The sequence below is a fragment of the Cladophialophora psammophila genome (genome assembly GCF_000585535.1).
Source record: "Cladophialophora psammophila CBS 110553 chromosome Unknown aczJe-supercont1.11, whole genome shotgun sequence".
Taxonomy (NCBI): Eukaryota; Fungi; Ascomycota; class Eurotiomycetes; order Chaetothyriales; family Herpotrichiellaceae; genus Cladophialophora; species Cladophialophora psammophila.
Window position 1 is genome coordinate 87,279 of NW_006912932.1, and position 23,794 is coordinate 111,072.

The window sequence follows — 23,794 nt, forward strand, 5'->3', positions numbered from 1 at the left end:
TCAGGGCGTTTCGCCAAGGGGAGACGAGTGTGTGACTGATCAGTCGGGCTCTTGTGATATTACAATGGAGCCTAGAGTTTCCAGACGAGCACCCATCGCAGTAGCCACTCGAACGGACCAGGGAAATAGAAGCCAGAGTTGCCAGGAAGAGAGGAAAATGAGGCGCGGTTGCCAGCAGAATGCGGCTGGTTCAGAACTCCAAACGCAGTCTCCAAGGAATTACGATGATCCGCTTCCGGCAGCCTTGTTCGCTGGCCGGGCTGACCTATTCCCGCCCGGCCTTCAACGGTGGTGGAACTTGAGTGGCCGCAAGGCTCGACAAGCCTGCGTATATTCTACTTTGGCACTTCAGAAGGTGCAACAGGACAGAATGATCACCCTGAAGTCATTCACGCAGAGCTGACTATCAAAACTCAACATTGAAATGCCACGCCCTCCCGCTTCGCCACACTCGACCCTCCGCCAGCGAAACCTGTGCCTTCGCAGCTAATTTCCACCAGCCTGCCTACTTTGTGAATGCTGTCTTTTCTCCCTTTATGCTTTTGGTTCTTATCCTTGTTCTCCTTCTCGCCACTGTCTGCAGCTCTGTGCGAGTCACCACTCAGGTCCGCTTCACAGACATAGCAGGAGATGCTTGCCTTGGCCCCTCTCTCCTCTTTCGACGACACACCATTGGAATCCGTACCCCCAAGAAACAAGTCAGCACAGGCACCGCATATAACATGTCCGCATTCTTCTGCCGTCCCCAACAGCGGTCTCGATGTGTTGGTCAGGGCTTTCTTACAGCTCGGACATATCCTTGTTGGCTCGTCCGCCTTCGCGCCCGCACCCTTTTCAGGCTCGGTTTCTGCAAAATCGACCGTGATGAGCGACTTCAGCGAATAGTTATGTTTATCCCCTGGCGTGGAGGCGGGACATAGCGGATGAAGCTTTTGCTGCTTAGATTTGGAAGAGGTGGTTGTGGATGCTGAGAGGCTGTCAGAGCCTGGGACCCAGAAGCTCGCTTCGGAAGACTTTGGTTTCTTGTTCTTTTCATTGCCTTCATCACCATGACCCTGCGGCTCATTTCGATGGGAATGCAGCTCTTCAGCTTCCCTCTTCCTCTTTCTTCCTATCTCCTCAGATCCAACGTCTACAAAACCCATTGCGGTCCTCTCGAACCTTTCCAGCTCCTTCCTTCTCCTCTCCTCCTCCTCTCTCGCTTTTTGCTCGCGCTCCTCCCTCTCCCTCGTCTCGGCTTCCCTCTCAAGCCGTTTAATCTCCTTTCTCTGTGCCATGAGGTCGTTCAACGCGCATTCTCTGCAGAACAGATGGACTTTTCGGTTTCCACTGTTTCCATCACCGCAAGCAACAGGTGTCCTCGCGTAGCCAAGACATAGGCGACAATACCCGAAGGGAAGGAATGAGTCGCGAGTGAGTCGGGTTGATTGAGTGCCCCAACTTGACCGGAGGAGGGAGCGTTCATGAGACGTGAAGAAGGCTAGTGCCGTGTTGCGTTTTGAATGGGACATTGTGGACCTGTGCCGTTGCACCAGAGAATTGTCGAGCAGTATCAAGAGTTCGAGGACGGAAACAGGTCGGTAGATTTTGAGAATTGAAACTGTTTTTCGATCCTGGGAGAAGGCTTCTCTTAACCGGTGGCTCTCCTTGAACGGTTGCACCAGAATAGCTCAAGGCAGACTGGCGGTTTTTCTAACAGTGGGAGAACAGGAAGCCACCCAATTGTCATTCACATGCAAGGTTCGAAGTCGAGGCAAACGAGCGATTCCAACAGCATTCGGTGTTCGATGGGAAAGTGCCGTACATTTGAACTCAACCCTCTCCAATTATTGACAGAGAGGACGCTTATGCCATCAAAAACTCGCAGGAGTTTATCTCAGTCTCAATGTTTGTAAAAATGGCAACCGGCGATTGTTGGGATAGGTTCGGCCTGTGTTGTGAAGGGACGAAAAATTCAAGGGGGAGCTGGAGCTCGACTCGGACCTAGGATGTCCGTTGGTTCAGATTAAGCACAAATACTCCATATGCATTTTGCAGTGACAGGTTGCTTGGTCGAAGGATGGAAATCAACGACGATAGCGCCGGATGACTTAGTGGGTCGGAGCGGATCAACGAGGGACCGGATAGCGTACTATTAACAGCAAGATTTGTTTGGCCTTTTGACTAGGCCTTGCATTGCCAGCCTTGCGAGTTTCTACCCCGAGGATGCTGGAAGGCCATGCATAGAAGATGAATATATGGCCACTTTCGACTGAAGTTATCCCTGTGCATTGTCCCCCTTTATTCGTCCCTTTTGTTCAGAAGCAATCAACAGGACGACTGCCGTGCTGATGATCCACTTTGGCAAGGTAATGAGGGGGATACCAGCCTCCCAGGCGCTGCACGCAGATCCAGAAAGCCATTCTGCAGAGCATCTCAGGCTCAACCATGTTTCAATCATGGATATCTGATCACGTGCGCCGTCATGCCATCCATATCATCCGTATTACTTAGCGTATTATCGCAGGGACGGAGATGCAGCTCCACTCATCCACATTCCGCACGTTCTTCTCCCAAAATGACGGTGACGCAGGCAGTGCAGGGACGATCATGACTCTTCAACCTGCCTCATCTCTCTTACGGCACCTCAGGCATGAGCATTCCATCAACAGCTGGACGACAAAGTATGCCGGGATCCAGAATGTAACTCCCACCACCACCAATAATATCTGAGCCCACAGAGGCCAGTCTAGGTAATTAGCAGCTGATCGACGTAGGATCTCGTGATGAGGACCGTGTGCAGATGCAAGGACAGGTGCCATTGCAGTAATTGTTTTGCCGTGGGTTTGATTCGTGACCTGGCGCTGCAAGAGCCGTGCCGTTATACGCTCACAACGCCTAATGAAAACGATCAGATCAGGATTTCATATCGTGGTGGACAAATGCTTACCTGACTTCTGCAGCCGGTCCTGATTACTGGATGGTGTGTAACGGATGGAACAGACAGTGTTCCGGTCAATGTTGCTTTGAGTGGCAGATTGGGAAATGGCTCTCTGTCCATAAAACTCATCATTTTCTGCAGTTTAAGACGACGATAACTCCGGGGTTCATGAAACATGACCACAAGAAAGCGGTCATTTTTGTCTGGGCGACAGAAGTTCTCGCAGGGCCGAGGTGTCATTCTTTAGCGAAGACGTCTGAGCGTTGTGTCTGCAAACAAAAACCCGGACAAAGGACCCTTCCCACACAAGGAGTCCTAGCACAGTCACTACAGCCATTTACGGCCAGCAGCAGTGACCCTCTGCTTGAAAACTGGACTCTTGATGGGATTCCCGATCCTGTAGAATGGATTCATCAATGTCTTGACCCAGAGTTCGAAAACCTCGTTCATAAACTGCCGAATAGCCTCCTCTGTCTGAGGACTAGTAGGATTCTGCGGAATTGAAGTCGACGAAATGGTAGATGCTCGAGCGCCAGCGGAAGAATTGGTTATTGCCGATGGTTGATGGAGAAGCATAAACCGAACATTGGTTCCCGTAATGAAGCAGCTGATGTGCGAGTTCGTGGGTGCATAGTTGTCAATGACTTTAAGCCACATATTTGGCGTGAGCCACTGCACTTCTTCCACGACATCCAGGGCGGCGTGGACAATAAACTGGTTCATGTACCGAGAGGTCTCGCCATTGCGGAATCGAGCAACGCCGTCACCGCCAGCTTTTGATGTGCCGAAGGTCAATTCGAAGAGCGGCGAGTCGGCTGGCGAGATGATGGCGAGGTAATACGACATCTCTTTCGTGTTTTTCGAGTGCACTGACCCAGACAAGTCTTCAGATGCGATTTCAGCCAATACGCGCTGATTGAGACCTCAAATAACTTGTATTCGACTAGTGGAAGAAGACATTTAAATGCTTGAAGCGGGCGAGGCTGGGCGAAGAAGGCTTGGCACAACTCCGGGGAAATGGTGGGCGCATGAAGGCTCCCAAGACACCTCGATGTCGAAAATTCAAAACTCCCGACACAACGAACAAGCAGATTCTAGACGATTTGTCTCCGTCAAGTACGATGCGGGATGCCGTCTCTAGCTTTCGGTCTCAATTCTGCCAAAACCTCCTCAGGTGTTTCGAAACCTCCGCAGAAACGCAAAGCCTTCTTCGACGACGAAGAAGATGCAGCTGAGGACGTTGCGCCTGCGCCTGAATATGGAGCGAAGAAAAGCTCGAAACCCTTGCGCCCCGTAAAAGACATGGACGACGACGGCGATGATGGAGAGCCGCCGAGGAAGTCGCCAAAGCTCTCGAAGTTCAGTCTGCAGCCCGCGAAGCCAAAATTCTCCGGAACTGCGCCAGGGACGGACAAATATGACAACCTGTCGGCTCTGCGCAGTGCCAAATTGCATGACGAAGAAGCCTCAAAGATAGATGCGTCCGTCTACGACTACGACGCCGCCTACGATACGTTCCATGCGGAGAAAGAGAAGAAGTCGACTGAAGCGGGTGGATCTTCGGGACCTAAATACATGGGCTCACTACTGCAGAGCGCTGAGGTGCGGAAACGAGATCAACTTCGAGCGCGAGAGAAGCTCTTACAGCGTGAAAGAGAAGCAGAAGGAGACGAATACGCTGACAAGGAGAAATTCGTGACCGGAGCGTACAAGAAGCAGCAGGAAGAAATCAGGCGTATGGAGGAAGAGGAGAAAAAGCGTGAAGAAGCCGAAGAAGAGCGGCGAAGGCAAGGCGGTGGCATGACTGCATTCCACAAGCGCATGCTGGAGAAAGACGAAGAGAGGATGCGGATGATTAAAGAGGCGGAAGAGGAGGCCGCAAAGGGAAAGGAAGGTGGTGTAGAAGAGGAGACGCCCGTTGTGGAAGAGGAATCCGAAGCGAAGATGGCCGAGAAGATGAATAAGCAAGGGGCACGGATCATTGTCAACGATGAAGGTGAGGTGGTTGACAAACGTCAGCTGCTATCCGCGGGTCTGAATGTGGCACCCAAGAAGCCCGGCAAAGAGCAGGCCGCCCCTGCGAGACCGGAATCTGCTCGCAAGGATGAATACTGGAAGTCGTCCAAAGCGGTTGATGCGCGTCACGCTCAGCGCGAGAGACAATCGCGAATGATGGAGAGACAGATTGAGGAGATGATGGAGAAACAAAAGCAGGCCGAAGCGCAAGAGGAGAGACAACAGCAGGAGAAGATTAAGAGCAAGGTCAGCGAAGCCGATAAGATGAGTGCCAAAGAGAGGTTTCTCCAGCGGAAAAGGGAGAGGGAAGAGGAAGCGAGGAAGAAGAAAGAGGCTGGCGGATGAAGCGAGTCGAGCGTCTGTTCTCAGCCGTTTTTCTTGCTGCCTTGTTATCATGCCAGCTACGCTTACTGGATGAACATGCCACCGTCGACTGCGATGATCTTGTTGTGGACATAACCGGTCTTGACGATCCACAGGACCGTCTCTGCGATCTCTTCAGGTTTCCCAAGTCTGCCGATGGGGATTTCTGAATAATTCCCCAGTCAGCAAATTAGAGCTTGGACGAAACAGTGCACGGAGTGGCTCACTCGCAGATAACTCAGCGGACCCTCCAGGCAGCATCTTGGTCTCCTCGATCAGGGCTGGAGCGACGCCGTTGATGGTTACGCCAGTCTTTGCATAGGCGCCTGCCAGCCAATGCACCAGGCCGTGCAGTGCCGACTTGGACGACCTATCACATGAGAGTTAAGCTCGAGATAGACAAAAGAAATCGCATCGAGAAGGGCACTCACGCATAATGCGGTCCCACCACACCACCTGTAAAGCCAGCGACACTGGAACAAAACACGACTCTGCCCCAGCCGGCCTCTACCATCTTGGGGATACACAACTGGGTGAGCAAAAACGCCGTGCCGCAATTCGCTCTCCACGTCTGTTCAAAGTCATCCACGGACACCTCAAGGATATCCTTCACGCGGGATTTCCCCATGGTCAACCCGGCGTTGTTGAAAAGGATGGTTGGATGGCCCATCTCTCGCACGATGTCGGCGTGGAGAGCGCGGGTCTCGTCGTAGGAGGACAGATCGGCGCGGAAGGCAGAGGCGCGCACGTTCATGGATTTGAGCTGGGCAACGAGCGATTCAGCCGTGTCGGAGGCGCTGTGGTAGTGGACGGCTACGGAGCAGTTGAGGTGAGCGAGGGCAAGGCACGTTGCTTTGCCTATTCCGCCTGTCGCTCCGGTCACCAGAGCGAGATGGGAGGAGAGATTGGTGGTCAGGGCCATTTTTGTCGGTGGAATAGTTGGGCGTTGCAGGAGATGATATAGTTAGGTAGATCTGTGGGAAGTCGAAGAAGACATCCACAGCGAAACCTCAACCCAGCTCAACTCAGCTCAGCTCTTGCTTCCCGTCTCTAAGCCGGGGATCCAGTACCGGAAAGACGAAGCTGGCTTCCCTATCGGTTCAACTGCCGTAGTTGATTCTCTCGTTCTTTCGTCGTCCTCTCGCTTTTCCAGTCCGCTCTAAGATTCAGTCTTCGAATCTTCTTTTTCTCTCTCTTCGTTTTTCTCTCGAGTCCAGCAAAGAGGCAGAGGGATCCAAATCACCAGCCTGTCCAAAGGTGTAGATGTAGCCACCATATTATACGTACAGGGTACACGTGCACGGTACGAGGCACTCCTGATATATTCCGGCGGACATCAATCAGGGCCGGCGAAGTTGCACTTGGATCTTGGTTTATCCCCGAGAACAATCTAAACGCCGAGTCCCTCACATCCCCCCGCCGCGATGGCAGCCAACGCAAATTCAAGCAAAGCAACCAAAACACCAACTCACATGAAGCTCTCTGTGCACAGCTCAGTCCGCTGTCCTGTCGCTATCGCTGACGCTGAGTACTGTGCACTGACACAGGCACGAGGAACAGCAACAACGACCCCTCCTCCCTCCATTAGATCCGTCCGCCGCTATTTTCCTTCCTGTGCATACGACCATTAATCGATCGAGCTGCACACGCCCAAACACATTCGTATATATCGCTACGCACAGAGTCCCCTGCAAGCCGCGTCAACCGGAGAGCGAGTTTGAGCTTCTGAGGGACACGAACAGGAAAGCTGGGGCTGGAAGGGAAGAGGAGGGAATGGAAGTAAAAATCAGGGTATAGCGCACACTGTATATATCTACGTATCTATACATGGTGAATCAGGCGAGACCGGCGAGGACCAGCGTTGCCAATCATCCCAAGGTGCGGTTTCACTAGTGCCTTTGACAAGTTACTGCGCGAGCCTCGCATACTTAGGTATACACCCCTTGCACCAGCACTGGGAGCAAACAAAACCGCCGCCATCGCACCCGTTGACACGCTCCCCAATGTCAACATCAACCCATCGATCCTCCCCGTCATGTCCCTCGAGTCTAACGACCGCCATACTCCAGCTGCACTACCTGGCTGAAGGTGCCGCCAACATCATCTACAGTGTCTCTGTTCTGTCACCCTTTTCTCTCCAACACCACTCACACTGCTGCGTCATGCGTCTCCGCAAAGACCTGCCCTTCACGCAACCCGCTGTGCAAGCCATGTCCGACTTTCAGAACCGTATCGCACCGCTTTTCAACGAAAAGCACAAGGCCTTGCTGATGGAACAGGCGCTGTATATGCTCACGCCAGAAATGGTGAGCAAGTCCAACAACGAATTAAAAGAGATTGACAGTGTGGATTTATCTGCCCTCTCATCGGAAGATGTCAAGGGGAAACACATCCGGCATCATCATAGACGCCATGTCTACCTCCCACCGTACGAGAACGAGCAATATGGGATTTTGATGCCAAACTTGCAGGGTCCTGGGGTTGATTGGTTGGTCGAGTTCAAGCCGAAATGGCTGGTGCAGAGCCCCAGTGCGCCTGCAGACGCGAGAAATTGCAGGACGTGCGCGCTGAATACCATGCGCAGAGAGGCCGGGGCTCATCAAGGGAGAGGAGACTCGGGATTTTGCCCTTTGAACCTGCTGGTAGCTGATGGCGTGGTGTTGGAGCGAGCGCTGATGAATATCTGGCCACTCAAGGATGGGATCGACCAATTTGTAGCGGCGTTCAGAGAGAAGGTCCAACCTGCTTTGAGACATTTACAGACTCTTCAAGAAGAACATGGGGCGGTGGGATTGGACGATTTTCTCCATCCCGATGGCAAGGACTTTGGCGTGGCCATGGCACTGAGGGATTGCAGCGTCTTTCTAGCTCTAAGGCGAAGAACCGACTCGGACGACGGAGGAGTCGAGATTATAGACGTCAGGCTCGCCGACTTGGATTTGAAGACGAGCGAGGCAGGAAAGGTCCAGAAATGGGCCGCCATGGAGCAGGAGCTGCTGGCTGGCGGTTGGTACCAGAAGCTCGACGGGTCGAATTGTGCGTTAAGCCGTCCAATTCTGTCACAAGCATAATTATGTTCCGTCACCAATTGTGTTTGATGGGAAAGATGAGATCGGCCAGTCTCTGGATGTGGGGGTCCTCGATGGCTCTGATCTCGTCCTTGATCTGCTCGAGCAATTCCTCGGACAATCCGCCCCTGCGACGGGCATAGATGTCGACGCCCGCGGGTGTAAACAGCGTCTTCTGGAAAAACGTGACCACCCAACCGCCCTCCTCGTCACCGTATCCCAGTATCTGCCAGTGGCTCGACGCGATTTTCAGGAGACCTTTGCCGCGCCAGCTGTATGCGCCTTTGGTGTGGGCGACCGGGGTATCGACGCCTTCGACGCGCTTGTGCTTGTCCGAGGTCAGCGGCTGGTATTCGACCAGATCGTCGAGGCGCTCGCCGTCCTGCGGTATAGAGGTGTAGGTGATGGTCACATTGCGGTTGTGCTTCCACATGGGAAGCGTCGAGTGGGTGACGTGCCATGTCCCCTGCAGGAAGGCTACGTCGGGAGACTCAAAGTCGCAGGTGCCAGGAGACGCTGTCGATGGTGGACGGAAGTTGAGTTGTGGTATTCTTGGGGCGGCGGGCATGGTGGGGGATGGGAGCGGCGGTGGTGATGGTGCTGAGTGTGTATGCCGCAGACAAAATGGGTTGGAGATGGAGATCGAAGTTGGAGTACCTCGTAGTTGTCACAACAGTGGTTACGGAGGAGCAAGGGAGGAGTGACTGGGGGAATTGGGGCTGCCACCTGCCCGGTGGAGGCTACCTGCTCCTTTAACTACGAGGTCCTCTTAGCCCTTCGTACATCCCTTGCAACAGATAAATGCTTGTAACCAGTGATGGGCTCCGTACCATGTGGACTGATGCTCCTTGTGCTCGTCAAGTTCCTTCCACACGACCAATTGGGTCAACAGTCACACCACAATCTTCCTTATTGATCTCTCACGCTGCGATATTTATCACCAGAGAGTGACAAGATGCCCAAAACGAAGCTCCAAAAAGCCACCGACGTCCTTGTTCCCTACTTGGAATTTAATTGCCGCTGGCCATGTCAAAAAGCTCACCCCAAGGTCACACTGTACTGCAACATGTGCTTGTACTTGCACGAGTAGGGCACTTGCCATCTGAACCAAAAGGGACTTGACACGATCCTGAAACAGTGCCCTTCAGTTACAGGAATCAGAAACGCCCTCTCTCTTCCATCTCGATGTGCTTGTTACTCCGTACTTGGGACATGGCTAATCGGAATGGACGGGCACATGAATCTCCCAGTCTCCCATTGACTCTCTATCAACTTGTTCGAATCATTTCCAGCGAGGCCCTCTACATGCACTGCAATTGTCTGGGTGGTGGTCAACGGGCAACCCCGGTAATTAATCAGTTGAGGCAACCCATTGAGAACGATCGGGCCCGGCTAAGCTAGTTAGCTACAGTAACTTAGACCGTCTGAGTGACTGCCTCAGCCACACACACGTCCGACATGGCAGTGTGGTGAGACGACCCATCTCGAGGCTGTTTTGAAACTCCTGGGTAGTAATGGTTGGAGATGGTTTCGTCAAACAAAAACCTTCAGACAATGAGTTTGATGACAAACACCTCCTACCACATCCGACTCTCCCTGGCCTCCTGGACGCCATATATGTCCTATCGGTTCTCAGGGCTGAGGAGACAGACGGGCTGAGAGAGTTTTCCATCTCAGAGTGACCTCAGGTGACCTATGTCTTTGTGGAAGGACCAGTCCCCGTCCAAGTCTTGGGTGGGAGACCTCCAGAAGGAAGCATCATGCATGATCTTTGGACAGACTCCAATTGCATACACCCACATGGATCCAGCATCAAAACTCACATAACCTACATAGCTCAACATCTTCAGGAGTCAAATCTCCTGTCAGCAAACTCATGCTCTGGACTGGTTTTCGGAGAAGGGAGAACGGTCGACACCGGTGTTTGTCCTTCACCAATGGTCACCCAGGCCTGCTTTGTTCGTCCTCTGCCTGCAAAGGACATCATGGCAATGACAGGTTCTGTGAAATTGAGAGACAGATTCACTACAGAGAGGCACAATGTCTTCATCTCGGGCGTATCAATGATCGACCGGAGTGAATCCTTCCCCGCACGGCATACAATACCCCGCATCGCGTATATTCAAACTGAACTTTTTGTTGACAGAGTTTCTGTGCTCACTTTGTGCTCACTCTGTAATGTCTTTTCCACACCGCGTTCACGTCACCGATTGCGCCCATTGAACTCCCCGCGACGTCCACCACTGATCCAGCATCATGAATTCGGGTTCCGTCGCGAACTGGCGCCGGCGCGATGCTGACATGACGGCCAGAGACCCGCCTGGCGCGTCCAACGGCTCCGGCAGCGACCCAGCTCCACACACCAACCAAGCCACTGGTGAAGAGGAGACCGAAGAAACTACTGCACCCTTGGACGGGGATGGCGTGGCGGACCCTCTCGCCATAACGTCGGTCCTCGAAGCAATCACAGCCCAGAACCGTGCTATACCAGTGGTGGCCCCCCTCTGGACGGAATATCGATTGGCAGCATGCCATTTGGATCTGCTCAAGCAGCGAATCGACTTGTTTGGTGAGGGCGGGAAACTGCGGTATGCTTCAGGAATCAAAGACATGCCCAACTTTGACGGCTGCTAACTGTGAGCCAAGTTGTGGGTATTTCTCCCGTACCAAGACCTTTGTTCACGAAGTGCCCTCATCTGCGCATCAGATGTGCGCTAATAAGTTTCGCTGGAGTGTCTATGAGAAAGTGCTGCGTCTATGCCCTTCGCTGGCAGAACTGCCATTTGTGAAAGAAGTCATCTTTGATCACTCGCCCACCATCGAAGCAAGTGACGGCCAGGGCAATGATTTCCACCAAGCAGATCTGTTTGTCAATCATATCCTCTCCATGGATTATGGTTTTTGCCTCGAGTTCGCGTATGCGCAGAAGCGCGACAGACTATCCGATTTGGCCCAATTCTACATCCACGACAGTGAGACAGAGACACGGCTTGTCATCGGCATCGACTACGACCCCAAACATTCGAAGAAAGCCACCCTACGGACGTGGAGACGCGACGGCGACAAGCTTCAAGCCCATGTTCAGGTTAGTGTATCATCCCAGCTATGACTGAACAAGCCACTCACTTTTAGCGCCTAGGATCTCCGAGCCGATGACGGCAAACCCATTCCCGGTGACCCACTACGGATCAACGTGTTGGACATCGCCCCACCACATTGCACCCCGCTCTCAATGCACAGCAAGGCTATTGAATTTTCGGTCAAAGAACTTGATGACATTCTGTATGTCCAGGATTACCACCACTGGAAGTTGTGGCAGTATGGAGGAGTGCCCGAACCGCGGTATGATTGACCTGACAGCGGTTCTGTGTCAAGCCAAGCTTGTCACACATGACAAGCATATTGACCTCCGAGCGAGGCGCGAGGCTGGACCAGCAAGAACTCACTCCCTGCCCTTGAGTCCGAAGGCGTGGTACTCTAAATGATACCCCTGTGCAAATATCAATCATGTTTCAGTGATCCAAGATACCCAAGACCGGTCGAGATGAAGGACCAGGAGCGATGAGGCGTTAAGAGGACATTGGAACGGCTCATCCATGTACGGATATTGGACAGTCTCACAGAGAGACTTTCAGAGAGAACACTGGAAATCAGAAATTGGAAAAAGAGAATCAAAAAAAAAGAAAATCACTCTGTCTTGGCCTATGTTGCGCGGGACAACGTGAGCCGAGATAACTTCCTACGGAGGAGCACTTATGGTGACATAGCACTAGTCACAGCGAGTTGAGCGAGGTACTTGTACATACTTCGTACATCGCTCGATAGGCTGCGGTTGGTTCGTCCAATCTGCCAAGACCCTTACTTTCTCCACTCCCATCTTTTCGCTTATCGGAGCTACTCGTACGCGACCCGCTATGACGTCTATTTGTTTATATCCCTCCCGCTTCACGCCACCTGCGGGCGTCACCGCCTTCACGGCGAGCCGAACGAATTGGAAAAAAAAAAAAAAAATTCCTAGGCGAAGCGGCACACTCGAGGTCCGGCGCTGTTAGAGCGGGGTCCTCCGCCTTCGTTGACAATGAGCATTCCATGATACCCTTGGAAATAGAGGCACTCTGTCGTCCATCTAGGCCCCGTTAGCTGCGCTCGACATCGCAACCACTTGGTCATTGTCGGGCCCCCCTTCTTCGGCCACCTTGGATGCGGCGTGTATTTTGGCGTCAGACTGTGTCACTTGTTTCTCGATTCGGCTTGGCGGTCGCCATCGCCAATCGTCATAACCATTCTCCTCCTCCGTGATCTTGGAGACTTGTGTTAATCCGGGATACCTGGATGAGAAGGGCAAAGAGATAGGTAAGAAGCGAAAGAGAGGGAAATCGACCACGAAAATGAAATGAAGAGTTTGAGATTGAGAATTTGAGCTATCTAGCCAAGCGCAAGGGCCTTGGGGTATCATCTATCCATACAGCAAAAGGTACCTGGTACTTGGTGCAATGGGCGGTTGTGTGCCGACTCGCTGCGACTACCGCTTCTCCTGCTGCTGTTGTGTCGGTCGCATGGTGCGCATGGTGCTGTTTATTGCTCCCTCATGGCAGCGTTGATCATTTCACGCTGCCACTTGGCTATGGCTAGGAAGTGGCAGAGCCGGCTGGGCGAGATGGAAATACCGGTCTCGCGACCCAGGTATGTCCGGGTGTCGATGAGTGGCTTCACGTCCGCTGGGATCATGCGCTCGGGGCAGAAATCGCTCAGACTGAGATACAGGCCCTTGCACTCTGCGTTGACCGAGCCGTCCGCCTTCTGGAATTCCTAGAATAGGACCATTACTTTGATGCGTACAGAAGGGGGATGGAGAGGGCACGGGAGAGAATACAACAAAAGGCGGACCATATCTGACTCACCTCCTCGAGCACGAGCTCAGCTTGTAACTGGCCCGCCCAGGCCTCTCGCTTCTTCCAGACCAGGACCTTGGCCTGCTTGGCGGCAGGATAGCCGATGTCGAAGGCGACGACAGTCTGGACTTCGCCCTTGGACCCCCCGATGTACTCTTGGGCGAGTTCGTGCAACGGGATCTTCTGGCTGGAGAAGGCGATTTCAAAGACGATGCCGGGACCGTGCGCGTCGACGTGGGCGAAGGCCAGGTCTGGGGAATGCCAGCTCCCGCCGGTCTCCACGATGTCGATTGGGGAGTCAACTCTCTGGCCGAGCTGGGCGGCGAAGTCGGCGATCCGCTTCTCGGGATGGTGCTTGCGGATGCGGAGGTCGTTGGTGATGTGATCGCCGACGTTCCAGCCAAAGGCAACGTGGATGATGGTGGTCATTCTGATCGCGATCTTTGGGGCTGCTGGAAAGTAGTCGTGTCTGCCGATTTTTCCAAATTCGCATGTCAGCATCAACATCATCATGAGTGAGTTTTGTCAAGGTGCATTTTCTGTGTGGGCTGGAGCGTCGGGAGAAGAGGCGCCATCATCGCGCCATCATTACTGGGGAGCAGAGCGACGCTGTGAGAGGCGCGGTTGGAGTTATTGTTCGAGACCATTCGTGAATTTTCCCCTTCCTCCTCCTCTTCTTCTTCTTCTTCTTCCTCCATCTTCTGCTCTCGTGCTTGGTGTTGCGGTATCGCGACACCCGCGTTTGTGCCAGACACCCCCAGGACGGCGGCGGCTTCTTCTTTGTCCATAACTAGAACAAGGCGTGTTTTGAGGACGGATATCCGGTAGATGCCCGGTGATAGTATTAGATACAATTCAGGTCCTCATGCACAATATCGCTGCGTGCAGATGAATAAGAGCGGCATCGTGAATGGAAGCGGAGGCTACGGGCGGACTTTCTACTGACGACGCGATATAAAATGCATTACTCGGTCTTGCTCACTTTGATAACGTACAAGCGCAAGTCGCGACTACAGCGGAGCATTGATTGTATACTGTTGAGGCTTCACAGTGAGCCGAACCGGGACAGCAAATGGCACTGTGTGTGAGTAACATCGACAAAGACAAAGCCGCCATCGTCGTGTTGGTCACATACCCGGTACAGCCCCAACGGCATGGGGATAAGAGACGGAGCAACCTCCCTTCCCAGAGGTAAATGAAAATGCTGGACGTAAAGGCACGGCCTCCTTCAATCTACGCAGTCACGACCGGTGACATGGTCGTTTTCCGAGTGTCAATAAGCCCTGGGCCTGTTTCCGTCGACTAGGGAGCTTGAGACCGCTGTCACCCAGCTTTCGGTGAGATGGATGGATGGACTAAAATTCCACCAGAGCCCTCGCTGGGAATATGTCACACTCTCTTTTGTCGCTTCCGGCAGTCTCGAGCCTCGAGTCTCGAGATAATGGGAACAAGGATTAGTCAATGCGCCAGAGTCTCCGCGCAATTGAGGGTGGTACTACCGCTCGCTCTGTTCCCCTGAAAGATCAAAGCTTGAAGAGTTGAAACACCGGCGCGCCCTTGCTCCTTGCACCTTGCACCTTGCACCTTGAGAATTCCGCCTCGGACAAAGCACGAGGCCTGCCATGAGCGATCGTATGAGTGGACCTGTTACATCTCACCACAAGACGCAAAACGGGACACCATTCGAGCGGCAGCCTTGTCCGGACGATCTGAATGCTGCTGACCGCGTTCTCCTCCTCCTCCTCCCAACTTCCGTGCGCAAAACTCTGTGTGTTTATACCCGCCGACGACACTGTCGAGGGGAGCCTTGCGCAGAAGAGCCCGGTGCATCTTCTGCCACGTGAACACGCAGTGGTAGGCAAGCTGCTCGCTCGAAACATAGAGGGCGTCGAACTCGCCAAGCTCGACCTCGCGCTGAGAAACGGCCTGCGTTCTGTTCTCGTCCAGAAACCACCCCCAGGCCCGGAGAGAGCTGAACTCCGCGGCCAGCTCGCGATCATAACATGCCGGGGCCATCCAGGCGAAACTCACAATGTCGAACGCGCAGCCCCGCGACAGCGCCTCGCCGCGCGTCGAGCCGCAATCCTGCTGTGACGAGGACAGCGAGGCATTCGTCCTTGCGCTCTCAGCGATGATAAAGCGCAGGCCGAGGCTGACGGAGACCAAGACGACCACGATCAAGACCGCCATTGACACAATCTTGGCCCGTTCTGACTGCCAGGCTTTCTCTGTGCCCGTGTACGGGCTCAGGTCGCTTCCCTCTTCTCCTTCTTCCTCTTCCGCTCCTGCTGCTGTTGTTGCTGTCGGCAGCAAATCATACCTGAGCCGTCTGCTCATGCTGCCGAGGACCATTTCGATGTCCATTCGACAGCGCAGGCCTAGTCGGCGTTCAGCGAGGTCTCCGATTTTCTCTCGTCGGGCGCCTGTTCTTGGGAGATGAGAATGCGAAGCGCTATAACTCGATTTCCCCTCCGCCTTCAGTGCACCCGCCTTGAATATCTTCTAGCGTTTGGAATGGAGACACAATGAGTTACATCCAAAGGATCACGCCGTTTCGGCTCATTACACAGAAACTCCGTCAAGCGCTAGGCAGCGCATGTATCATCTATCACCGCCGCCACCACCACCACCGGGCGCTAGACTGACGATATACTGTCTTGCCCCTTCAGTCGTGCAGCGGACGATCCGCTCCCCACCGCCGCTGATGAGGCTCACAGGGCTTAGGCCCTCCCATCTCATGACAGTATGACCCGAGTGGGTTATGCTCTTGGGACCCGGAGCCAGGCCAAATCAAGTCTCATTGTACTCCTCCTGTGAGAGACGCGCGCCCAATCTGGAATGCCTGACTGTCTGTCAATGTCCCTTTCTTTGTCGGGAAAAAGTTCGCAAGCCAGGCATGCCCTATGACGATAGGTAGAGAACCATGTGTGGGTCGTGAGCGATTAGAATAACATTGACCATCTTTCCTGCGCCTTTACTGTGGTAATGTGCAGTGTACAGTGCGGCATGTTGTCAGTTGCTTGCTTCCCTGCTGGCCCGTCAGCTTACCTTATCTTATACATACCCATCCATACCCAGACCCACAGCACACCCGTAGCATACCCGTCCTTGGGGTTTGTTTCGCAACCATGCGATCGAATCTCTGGCGAAGATGGTGTTTTCTTTTCAGAAGCCGACGGGACACGCACGTGCCGGGAGACGAGCCTGCCGGGCCCTGTCTGGTTCGTCTGACAATATCAACCGGCGGTGCTGGAGTTGGAGCTGGAGCTGGAGCTGGAGCTGGAGCTGGAGCTGGAGCTGGAGCTGGAGCTGGGAGTGATAGATGACGAGCTTGTGCATACATACAGTAGGTGAGAAGAGCCGCGGCGAGAGGAATAAGATAACAAAAGGAACAAGGACAAAGCCCGAGCCCCGTCCCCAGGGCAGCTCGGACGTCCGACCACTCCGTAAGAATTGGAAGTCAGCGCGGTAGGTGCGGCATGGGACGTGACGAAGGGAGAAATTATAATGAGAGAGTCGGTATGGCAATGAATGGTAGGATGCAGAACATGGAGGAATACTATGTTTTCAAGGTATATATGGGCCTGCGCCTACAGACATACGAAGGACGGATAAACTGTCATCATCTACACAGCTTGTTGTCCCGGAGAGCGTCGGAGATCCTTCGTGGAGGACGTCATTGATCGGACGTCGACTCAATTGACTGGCTGGCTCCGTTCACTCGAGAAGATCCATCAATGAAGCATGAGTTGGAGAGACCAATGGATCTCACGAGGGAGACATGGCCATGAAATTTAAAACATCTCATCCGGCGAACGGCTGCGGTCCTTCGCGGGCTCGGGCTGTCCGCGGGCGGCTCCTCTCGATGTGTATTGTATGTAAATTGCAGAGGGATATTACCTGTGCGGAAGGGTGAGCATAATCGGATGGGTTTGAGGGCAACAGACACCGCAAACGCGATGCGCGAGATGTTCTATCTTATTTTGATTGTAGGTTTCGTGGCAGTATGCTCCATATGCCCGAGTCTTGACCGAGTGGAAAGCGGTTTGCCTGGGAAGGATCGTCTAATAACCACTGCCCCAATCGAGGAGTGTGTGAGAGCGATGCGTTGCATGTTGGGACAAACTCGCGCACAATGCCATCCCCGCGCAACTGGCATCGAAGGATCATGCCGTGAAAGGTGGCGGAGGGGTTTAGACGCAGAATCGCCTGAACACAAGACACCTCAACAACCTGAGTTCTCGAAACGTTGCACATAAGAGGTAGACGGTGTAACCTCAGAGCGGGGAATGAGTGTTGACGGCTGCTTCGCAACAATGAGGTGGATGTCGTGTAGCATGGAAGGAAGTGTGTTGTGCAGCATTGTTCCCAAGGTTTCGCTTGAGGAAGATTCTATTGCTAATTAGCATAATCACGCAATGTCAAACACGAGAGCTGCCTGAGATTGTCTGATAAGCAGACTATCGCAGAGAACGGCACAACGGTCTGCAGGCCATTGCTCCTTCGCGCATTAGCCCCCTTGGCCGGAACGAAGACGAGACATTTGCCACGGGAAGGGGGAGCCAAAGAGCCAATTGCATGGTTGACGTGTCTCAAGGCATCGATGATGGTGTCTGTCTGTCTGGAGGAGAGAGATTGAGGATGCGAGAACCAGAGGTTTGATGGAAATTTCCAGATCTGCAACGAGATGTGCGACAGGGACTTTGGAGGGTATGTGCAGGTGAGATGAGTGGACCACCAAGTTAGCGAATGCCGCTCATTCAATTAGGATCGACAAGACCCTTCGACAATCAAATGTCCCCGATCAGAGGGGCTTCTGTGTGAAGGTATGGCTGTCGAGCAGCCGCGACATCGTTCAGACGGAGCGCACCGATCTCGGTCCCAACAAGCTGAAACAGGCTGCTGCTCTCGTGTTCTCGAGGGCCGGACTCAACCATGGTCGAAGCACGGTGAACTGGGCCGTTCAGGAAAGGTTCTAGGCCCAAAGTTGGAGGCTTGATCTGTACTCGTATGACATAAATGCATGTGTGGTAGCATTGGAGATGAGCGAGGTCTGGGGTTCTCCACGATCTCGAGGAGAATTCTGGAGATATTGTTCGCAAAGGTGTGCGGCTCGGTCAGGGAGGGAATGGGGATCTTCGGTCGTATACTGGAGAAAGGGTTGTGGTTCGCCTACAAGAAGCAGAGTCTGGCAGGACCGAAATTTTCACATGTCAAACGCGGCTCGCATGGAAAATTTCCAAGCTGGACAAATCACGTAAGAGAAAAGGCTGGGAGCAAGAGGCCGGGGGCGACTGCACCCCGCCATCACTGCATAGATCAGCAAGGGACCTCGTCCCAACAAAATTTTGGCGAGGCGTTTAGACGGATATGATGTGTGACATTTCTGTCTCTGATGTCTGTGTTGCGCCATGCATTCGACACGAAGCATGTGCAACATCAAAACGGCCAAGGGAGTATGAGGGCTCTGGGTGGCGGATGGGTTGGGTAGCAGAGGATATGCCATTTCTGGCCCAAGAACGGCAAATCCTGGCCGATATGGGTAGTAGTGGCAACCTCCAAGTCCGCCCTCATCTAGCCAGGAGTGTGATGGCGCCAGTGTGGCTTGCATAAGTCTTGGTATCAAACTTGACAGCAACTGCGAACAACCAGCGGATTGCCAGTGGAGATATGAATGCGCCGAGTGCTGCTGGCTTCATGCATGCACTTGAACCTGGAGAAGAAGGATAGGAAACGATATCCACCGCTCTCGTTGACTGTTGGGGCTTGACAGTTCACACGGACCAGTCGTTCCCAAAGACATGTTTGCGGAGTGCATATTCACACCGCCTACTGTGAGAGCGGTGGAACCAAGACTGGATCCAGCAGAGGTCGAGGCCTCGCCCCAGGTGGAGATTTGCCATGGGACCGCTGGCAAGAAGTTCAACAACTAACTCTGGAGAATGGAGACTGGAGATGAGAGCAATGGGGACGCGACTCTTGCTGCAGCAGAGAATGTTGGGGATATCGCCTGCCAGTTGGCCATAGCGTGGGACTGCCATGTATGTATGTATATAGGGAGTAGGCGGTTGATGTGGCTTCCACCTGCAATTTGCCACCTCAATGGTTGAGAAGGGGAACAAGGCAAGATAACTCGGGGCTGCAGAGTTCAGAGTGGTGCTCGGTACGGAGGAACGGGCGTGTATATTATGCATCTTGGCTATGCTATTCTGGCACAACGCGGGATGAAAAATTTAATGAAAAAAAATAAAAAATAAAAAATAAATGTGCCGTTGCCGCCCCAAGGAATTTCTGTGGTGGATGGTGGATTGTCTTGGCCGGGGGTCCTTCCTTACCTTCCCCGCTCCGGCCTCTAGGATCGAGTTTTTCCGAGGGCAGCTAATAAATTATGCGATCATGTGACCGGCGTCACCGTGAGGGCGCAGCCACCGCCAGAGGAAAAAAAATTGCACATGCTTCCAAATGAGATCCAAACACTTGTTGATAACAAAGCTCACCTTTTTCGTCTGCGGCCTGACTCTGTACCGCTCTAGCGCCATGGGGCCATCTTTATTCATCATGTATTAATAATGGATCCCTGATACTGATGTGTTTGCCACGTATTCTGTCGCTATCGAGTAAGCGACCACCCTTCGTGCCGCCCTAGGGTACCCGTCCTCCCATGTCTAGAAAGACCCCCCATCCAGTCGACTTGAGAGGGGCCTTCAGGGATGAGAAAAAAGATGGATACCGCTATGGATTTGCTCGGCAGCTAAAACATGGAGGGTGGTCAGGTCACAAACACTGCGCACCTTCAGGGTCCATGCTGGCCCAAAGAGCCAATGTCAGAATTGAGACGGCTCGTCAAGTGGTAAGGGACCCTCCAGCGCACAAGGGTTCAACCCTCCAGGAACCCAGGTATCGAAGGCTTCGCCCGCCGCAGGGACTTGTCAATTAAAAATTCTCGGCGCTTAAGGGTTTTGCGACGGGCAGACTCGATCAACGGCGATCCGGACGACGTGAGCGAGGAGAATGTCTGACTTGTCAACACCCCTTGACGGGAAAGAAGAGGGGTTGAGGCCACACAACAGCTACTGTAACTGACATGCAACTACAAGAGAACTCCATCGCTTTGCATAACAAGATTGCAAGAAGCCCGGGGAGGCCCTAGCTGGCAGCATAGGCACCTCTCTCGATGCCTCCATGACTCCTCCCCAGGAAGAGGGTTCTTGAGACGTTTGTGGGGACACCTGCAAACTTGTAGCCGGACTTTGGCTTGAGGAGCACTACCATCTTCCCTTTTGAGATGACACTGAGATAGCAGGCGCTGAAAGGGCGGAGCAAGAGATTTCACCACGAGAGAGCCAATCTCCACCTCCCACACGGATGGTAGGGTAGGACGTGCAACTTGACAAGAGGTGAGTACAAGCGCCTTATCCAAAGGCGCCTAGACAAAGCTACTGTTTGTCGACCTGGAGGGCAACCCGTCTAGAGGGCTTCCGCTTAGGCAATTGTTTGCCCACCTGTGCCCGGTGCAAAAGCGGCTCCACCATTATCACAGGGAAGGAGGGGTTGTTTGATATTGGCATCGCTAGGAATGAGCAGTCAGAGTGCGAAGCGCGCCTCTCTGGAAACTGACATGTCTCTTGCCCTTTGCTTTTTTATTTTGTGAGAGATATAGTAGCGCTCATCGCGAACAGGACTTCTCCTTCGTAGCTGACTACATATGCTTGCGCTGACCTGAAGCAAGCCGTCATCCGTGTGGTGGATAGCAGCTTTGTCGATTCACCGAAGAGAGACTTTTGATGATGGCGAAGGTACTGGGTACGTCGAGGTTGCCCCGATAACTTCCACAGTGGTGTATGTGGTATCGAACCATCGAAGGTATTGAGGGTTGTTCGATGTGTTTCATTACCGTATGGTGCGATGTTTTTTCGGCTTGTCATTTTGTCGGAATTGATTACTGCTTTAGTAAAGGGCATACCTGGGGTGAATCATGCCTAACCCTGATGTCCACTAGAGCCACGGTCCACGTTGATTCAAACTCGATCCATGTGGATGGGAGGCTTCAAAAATGCGACTGTGATACGAGACCGACCTGCTCGAGGGCAATTCAGTTGCTTCAGTTTGCGACAAAGCAGGGTGACAGTTAGTGTGCATGAAGTCGCTTGTCTCCCACAGATAAAGGACGTGTACGCCACGCGTCGAAATGATTGGTCCTCCACCTATACCGCCTTTTTGGGCGTGGGGGTTACATCCTCATGGGACACCCACCTCCGAAGCCGCCTGGGAATTCTCGTGTTGGCATGTCGAGGCTTGACATCCTATCTTTCCGTGACCCCGGGTCCGCGTCACAGCCCTGCATTGTGGCAAAGCATGTTGCATGCCAGAGCAGGAGACTGAGCAAGAAAACCAATGCATTGTACGCGGTACGTCATCAACCGATGAGACTTTGGGGAGGCTTTGCGATCAGTGAGCCACTTTTAAAAAGTATGGTCTCCTGATGGCTACCTGGAAGGTCGTAGGAATGACAAAAGGCAGGTACCTGAAGTCACTGGATCTATGTATATTTCCGTCACTGCCGCGAGATCCGGTACGAATTGCATGACGATGGAAAGTTCGCACAGATGGGGAAGGTTCCCCCAGGAAGAGCGAAGCCACAATCTCTGACGCGAGCAAAGCAGAAGCAACACCGCGCCAGCTGTCCGCCCCAGCCAGGGGGCTTGGGTTGATTGGAGGGCATGAGTCGTCCCTCACCGCCCTGATTGAAATTTGATCCGGGACGGCAAACAGCCAGTCAGTCGCTGGAGTGCACCTCACCGCCCTGCTAAAGTCGGCAAAGTGAGGGGGGAAGGAGTTTTGGCTTCTCGGGGGCTTTGGTTCCATGTTCCAACTCTCAAGGTCGTCTTTGCGGGCATCAGACACCGGGACTTGCATAGCCTGGCTCGCTAACCTGTCGCCAGCTTAGATTCTTCGCGGGGTAAGTTGAATGGTATTCGGCCATCTTGCTTTCGCGAGGTCGGTCATGACGATCGCATCCATTCCAGCTGGCAGTTAGATTTTTTTCCTTTCGTTCCACCACTAGACAAGGGACTGTTGACGCCTCACCACTCTGAGCCCGCATGCCAACGTTGGTCTCGTGATGGGCCGTAGGAATAAGAGTCACTAGACGAATTTGCAATAAGTCATCATGTCGCGATATTGCGACAATGCAACACTTGAACCTGCGAAAAATCATGGTCGACGCCCAGTTCCCAACTGTGCTCCACAGGGGCTCAGAGGCATGTAGAGGCCGGATGTGTGATCCGGCGATACAGCACCACAATGGACATTTCACTTCTCCATGCACCATCCATGGGGGGAAGTTGTGGCAGCTGAGGTGATACGGCAGGGCAATCCTGTTAGGTTATGAACGGTTTTGACCTGTGGATGGAGTACTCACCTAGGGAGGACTATCGACGGCCCTATGTATGCTCCCGCCTCATCGGTCATGAGCTGAGTCCGTACATCGAAAAGATCGTCAAGGCCATTTGCCTGCAGTGTTACTCTAGGCATAGTTGCTTCTGAAGGTTCCCGGGGGGGGAAGAGGGCAGCAAAATAGGCAGTCCCCAGGCATGTCCCAGGCCCAACTAAGTTACCCGGCAGTTTTGAAGCCGACCTACCTAAGTAAGTACTTACCTACTTAGGGCCGCCATAGTGCCATGGGCCGGGCTGGGTATCCCGCTTCTTGACTGGAAAAATCTTGATTTTGCTGCCCACGAATACAAGGTCCAACACCGGTCCAGATCTGCGCGGCCACGCGAAGAATTGCCAGGCACACAATTAATGGCATCGCGCAAGATCCTCGCGGGCCCCGTTGTTGGCCACCCTCCGCGCAAATGCTGGTATGCTTTGGAACAAATGCCCCTGCTCGGCACGGGAAGGAAGTGACAGCATTGGGGGGGGGGGGGGGGGGGGGGGGGTGAGAAGGTCCTCATTGGCATACCGAGTACCACGACCAAAGCGCCCGGTCGGCGGCTGCTTGGGCCGAAGGGACGCGGACACTGCGTGGGAGGCGCAGACGCGGCACTCATGTTAGACCAGGATAAGGCCTTAACGCAACTTCTCAGCAGCTGGCCGGGACAGTCAGCTTGTGCCGCACCTTCAGAGCAAGTTACAGTAGCACCGCATGCTCTGCACTGATATGGGGATAAGGATCATGGGCCCGTGTTTCATTCTGCTACGAGTGCACCCGAAGAACCTCGTGTGCCCTTGAAGTACGCGACGTTATCTCTCAGGGTTGATCAACGACAGGGTATGGAGCCTTTCTCCGAATGAATAGGATATACGAGGGCGAGCGAGGCATCACGAGTCTGTTGTGTGTTCACCGTTGGTCTGTCGGAAATGCTGACTGTGCTTCTTTTTTTGGGGGGGGGGTTCGCACCAAATAAAGAAGGGGAAACGAAGGGGGGGAAATATTTCCAAGGATCATGGCAAAAGAGCAAAAGCCAATGTGCGAAAGAGCCACCAGAGAGACCAGAGCGCGTGTGAAGGAGAATTAATCTTGGCCTCCTGAC

General features: G+C 53.4%; 9 protein-coding genes across 9 annotated transcripts; 3 read left to right on the forward strand and 6 right to left on the reverse strand.

Annotated features, from left to right (window-relative positions):
* Positions 1–413: 413 nt before the first annotated feature.
* A1O5_07244 (uncharacterized protein) lies at positions 414–1,511 on the reverse strand (the record flags this gene model as incomplete). Its single annotated transcript, XM_007747833.1, has 1 exon — positions 414–1,511. One exon carries the CDS (start codon positions 1,509–1,511, stop codon positions 414–416), a length of 1,098 nt encoding a protein of 365 aa, XP_007746023.1.
* A 1,736-nt stretch (positions 1,512–3,247) lies between these two features.
* A1O5_07245 (uncharacterized protein) lies at positions 3,248–3,766 on the reverse strand (the record flags this gene model as incomplete). Its single annotated transcript, XM_007747834.1, has 1 exon — positions 3,248–3,766. One exon carries the CDS (start codon positions 3,764–3,766, stop codon positions 3,248–3,250), a length of 519 nt encoding a protein of 172 aa, XP_007746024.1.
* A 282-nt stretch (positions 3,767–4,048) lies between these two features.
* Positions 4,049–5,281, forward strand: A1O5_07246 (uncharacterized protein; the record flags this gene model as incomplete). The annotated part of the gene is made up of 1 exon (XM_007747835.1): positions 4,049–5,281. The coding sequence occupies one exon, from the start codon at positions 4,049–4,051 to the stop codon at positions 5,279–5,281; it is 1,233 nt and encodes a 410-aa protein (XP_007746025.1).
* Positions 5,282–5,343: 62 nt separating this feature from the next.
* On the reverse strand, positions 5,344–6,221 carry A1O5_07247 (uncharacterized protein; the record flags this gene model as incomplete). The annotated part of the gene is made up of 3 exons (XM_007747836.1): positions 5,344–5,465; positions 5,527–5,669; positions 5,731–6,221. The coding sequence occupies 3 exons, from the start codon at positions 6,219–6,221 to the stop codon at positions 5,344–5,346; spliced, it is 756 nt and encodes a 251-aa protein (XP_007746026.1).
* Positions 6,222–7,461: 1,240 nt separating this feature from the next.
* Positions 7,462–8,370, forward strand: A1O5_07248 (uncharacterized protein; the record flags this gene model as incomplete). Its single annotated transcript, XM_007747837.1, has 1 exon — positions 7,462–8,370. The coding sequence occupies one exon, from the start codon at positions 7,462–7,464 to the stop codon at positions 8,368–8,370; it is 909 nt and encodes a 302-aa protein (XP_007746027.1).
* A 10-nt stretch (positions 8,371–8,380) lies between these two features.
* A1O5_07249 (uncharacterized protein) lies at positions 8,381–8,935 on the reverse strand (the record flags this gene model as incomplete). The annotated part of the gene is made up of 1 exon (XM_007747838.1): positions 8,381–8,935. One exon carries the CDS (start codon positions 8,933–8,935, stop codon positions 8,381–8,383), a length of 555 nt encoding a protein of 184 aa, XP_007746028.1.
* A 1,688-nt stretch (positions 8,936–10,623) lies between these two features.
* On the forward strand, positions 10,624–11,719 carry A1O5_07250 (uncharacterized protein; the record flags this gene model as incomplete). The annotated part of the gene is made up of 3 exons (XM_007747839.1): positions 10,624–10,955; positions 11,014–11,452; positions 11,507–11,719. 3 exons carry the CDS (start codon positions 10,624–10,626, stop codon positions 11,717–11,719), a joined length of 984 nt encoding a protein of 327 aa, XP_007746029.1.
* Positions 11,720–12,942: 1,223 nt separating this feature from the next.
* On the reverse strand, positions 12,943–14,047 carry A1O5_07251 (uncharacterized protein; the record flags this gene model as incomplete). Its single annotated transcript, XM_007747840.1, has 3 exons — positions 12,943–13,176; positions 13,269–13,708; positions 13,852–14,047. 3 exons carry the CDS (start codon positions 14,045–14,047, stop codon positions 12,943–12,945), a joined length of 870 nt encoding a protein of 289 aa, XP_007746030.1.
* Positions 14,048–14,906: 859 nt separating this feature from the next.
* Positions 14,907–15,611, reverse strand: A1O5_07252 (uncharacterized protein; the record flags this gene model as incomplete). The annotated part of the gene is made up of 1 exon (XM_007747841.1): positions 14,907–15,611. One exon carries the CDS (start codon positions 15,609–15,611, stop codon positions 14,907–14,909), a length of 705 nt encoding a protein of 234 aa, XP_007746031.1.
* Between the last annotated feature and the right edge of the window lie 8,183 nt (positions 15,612–23,794).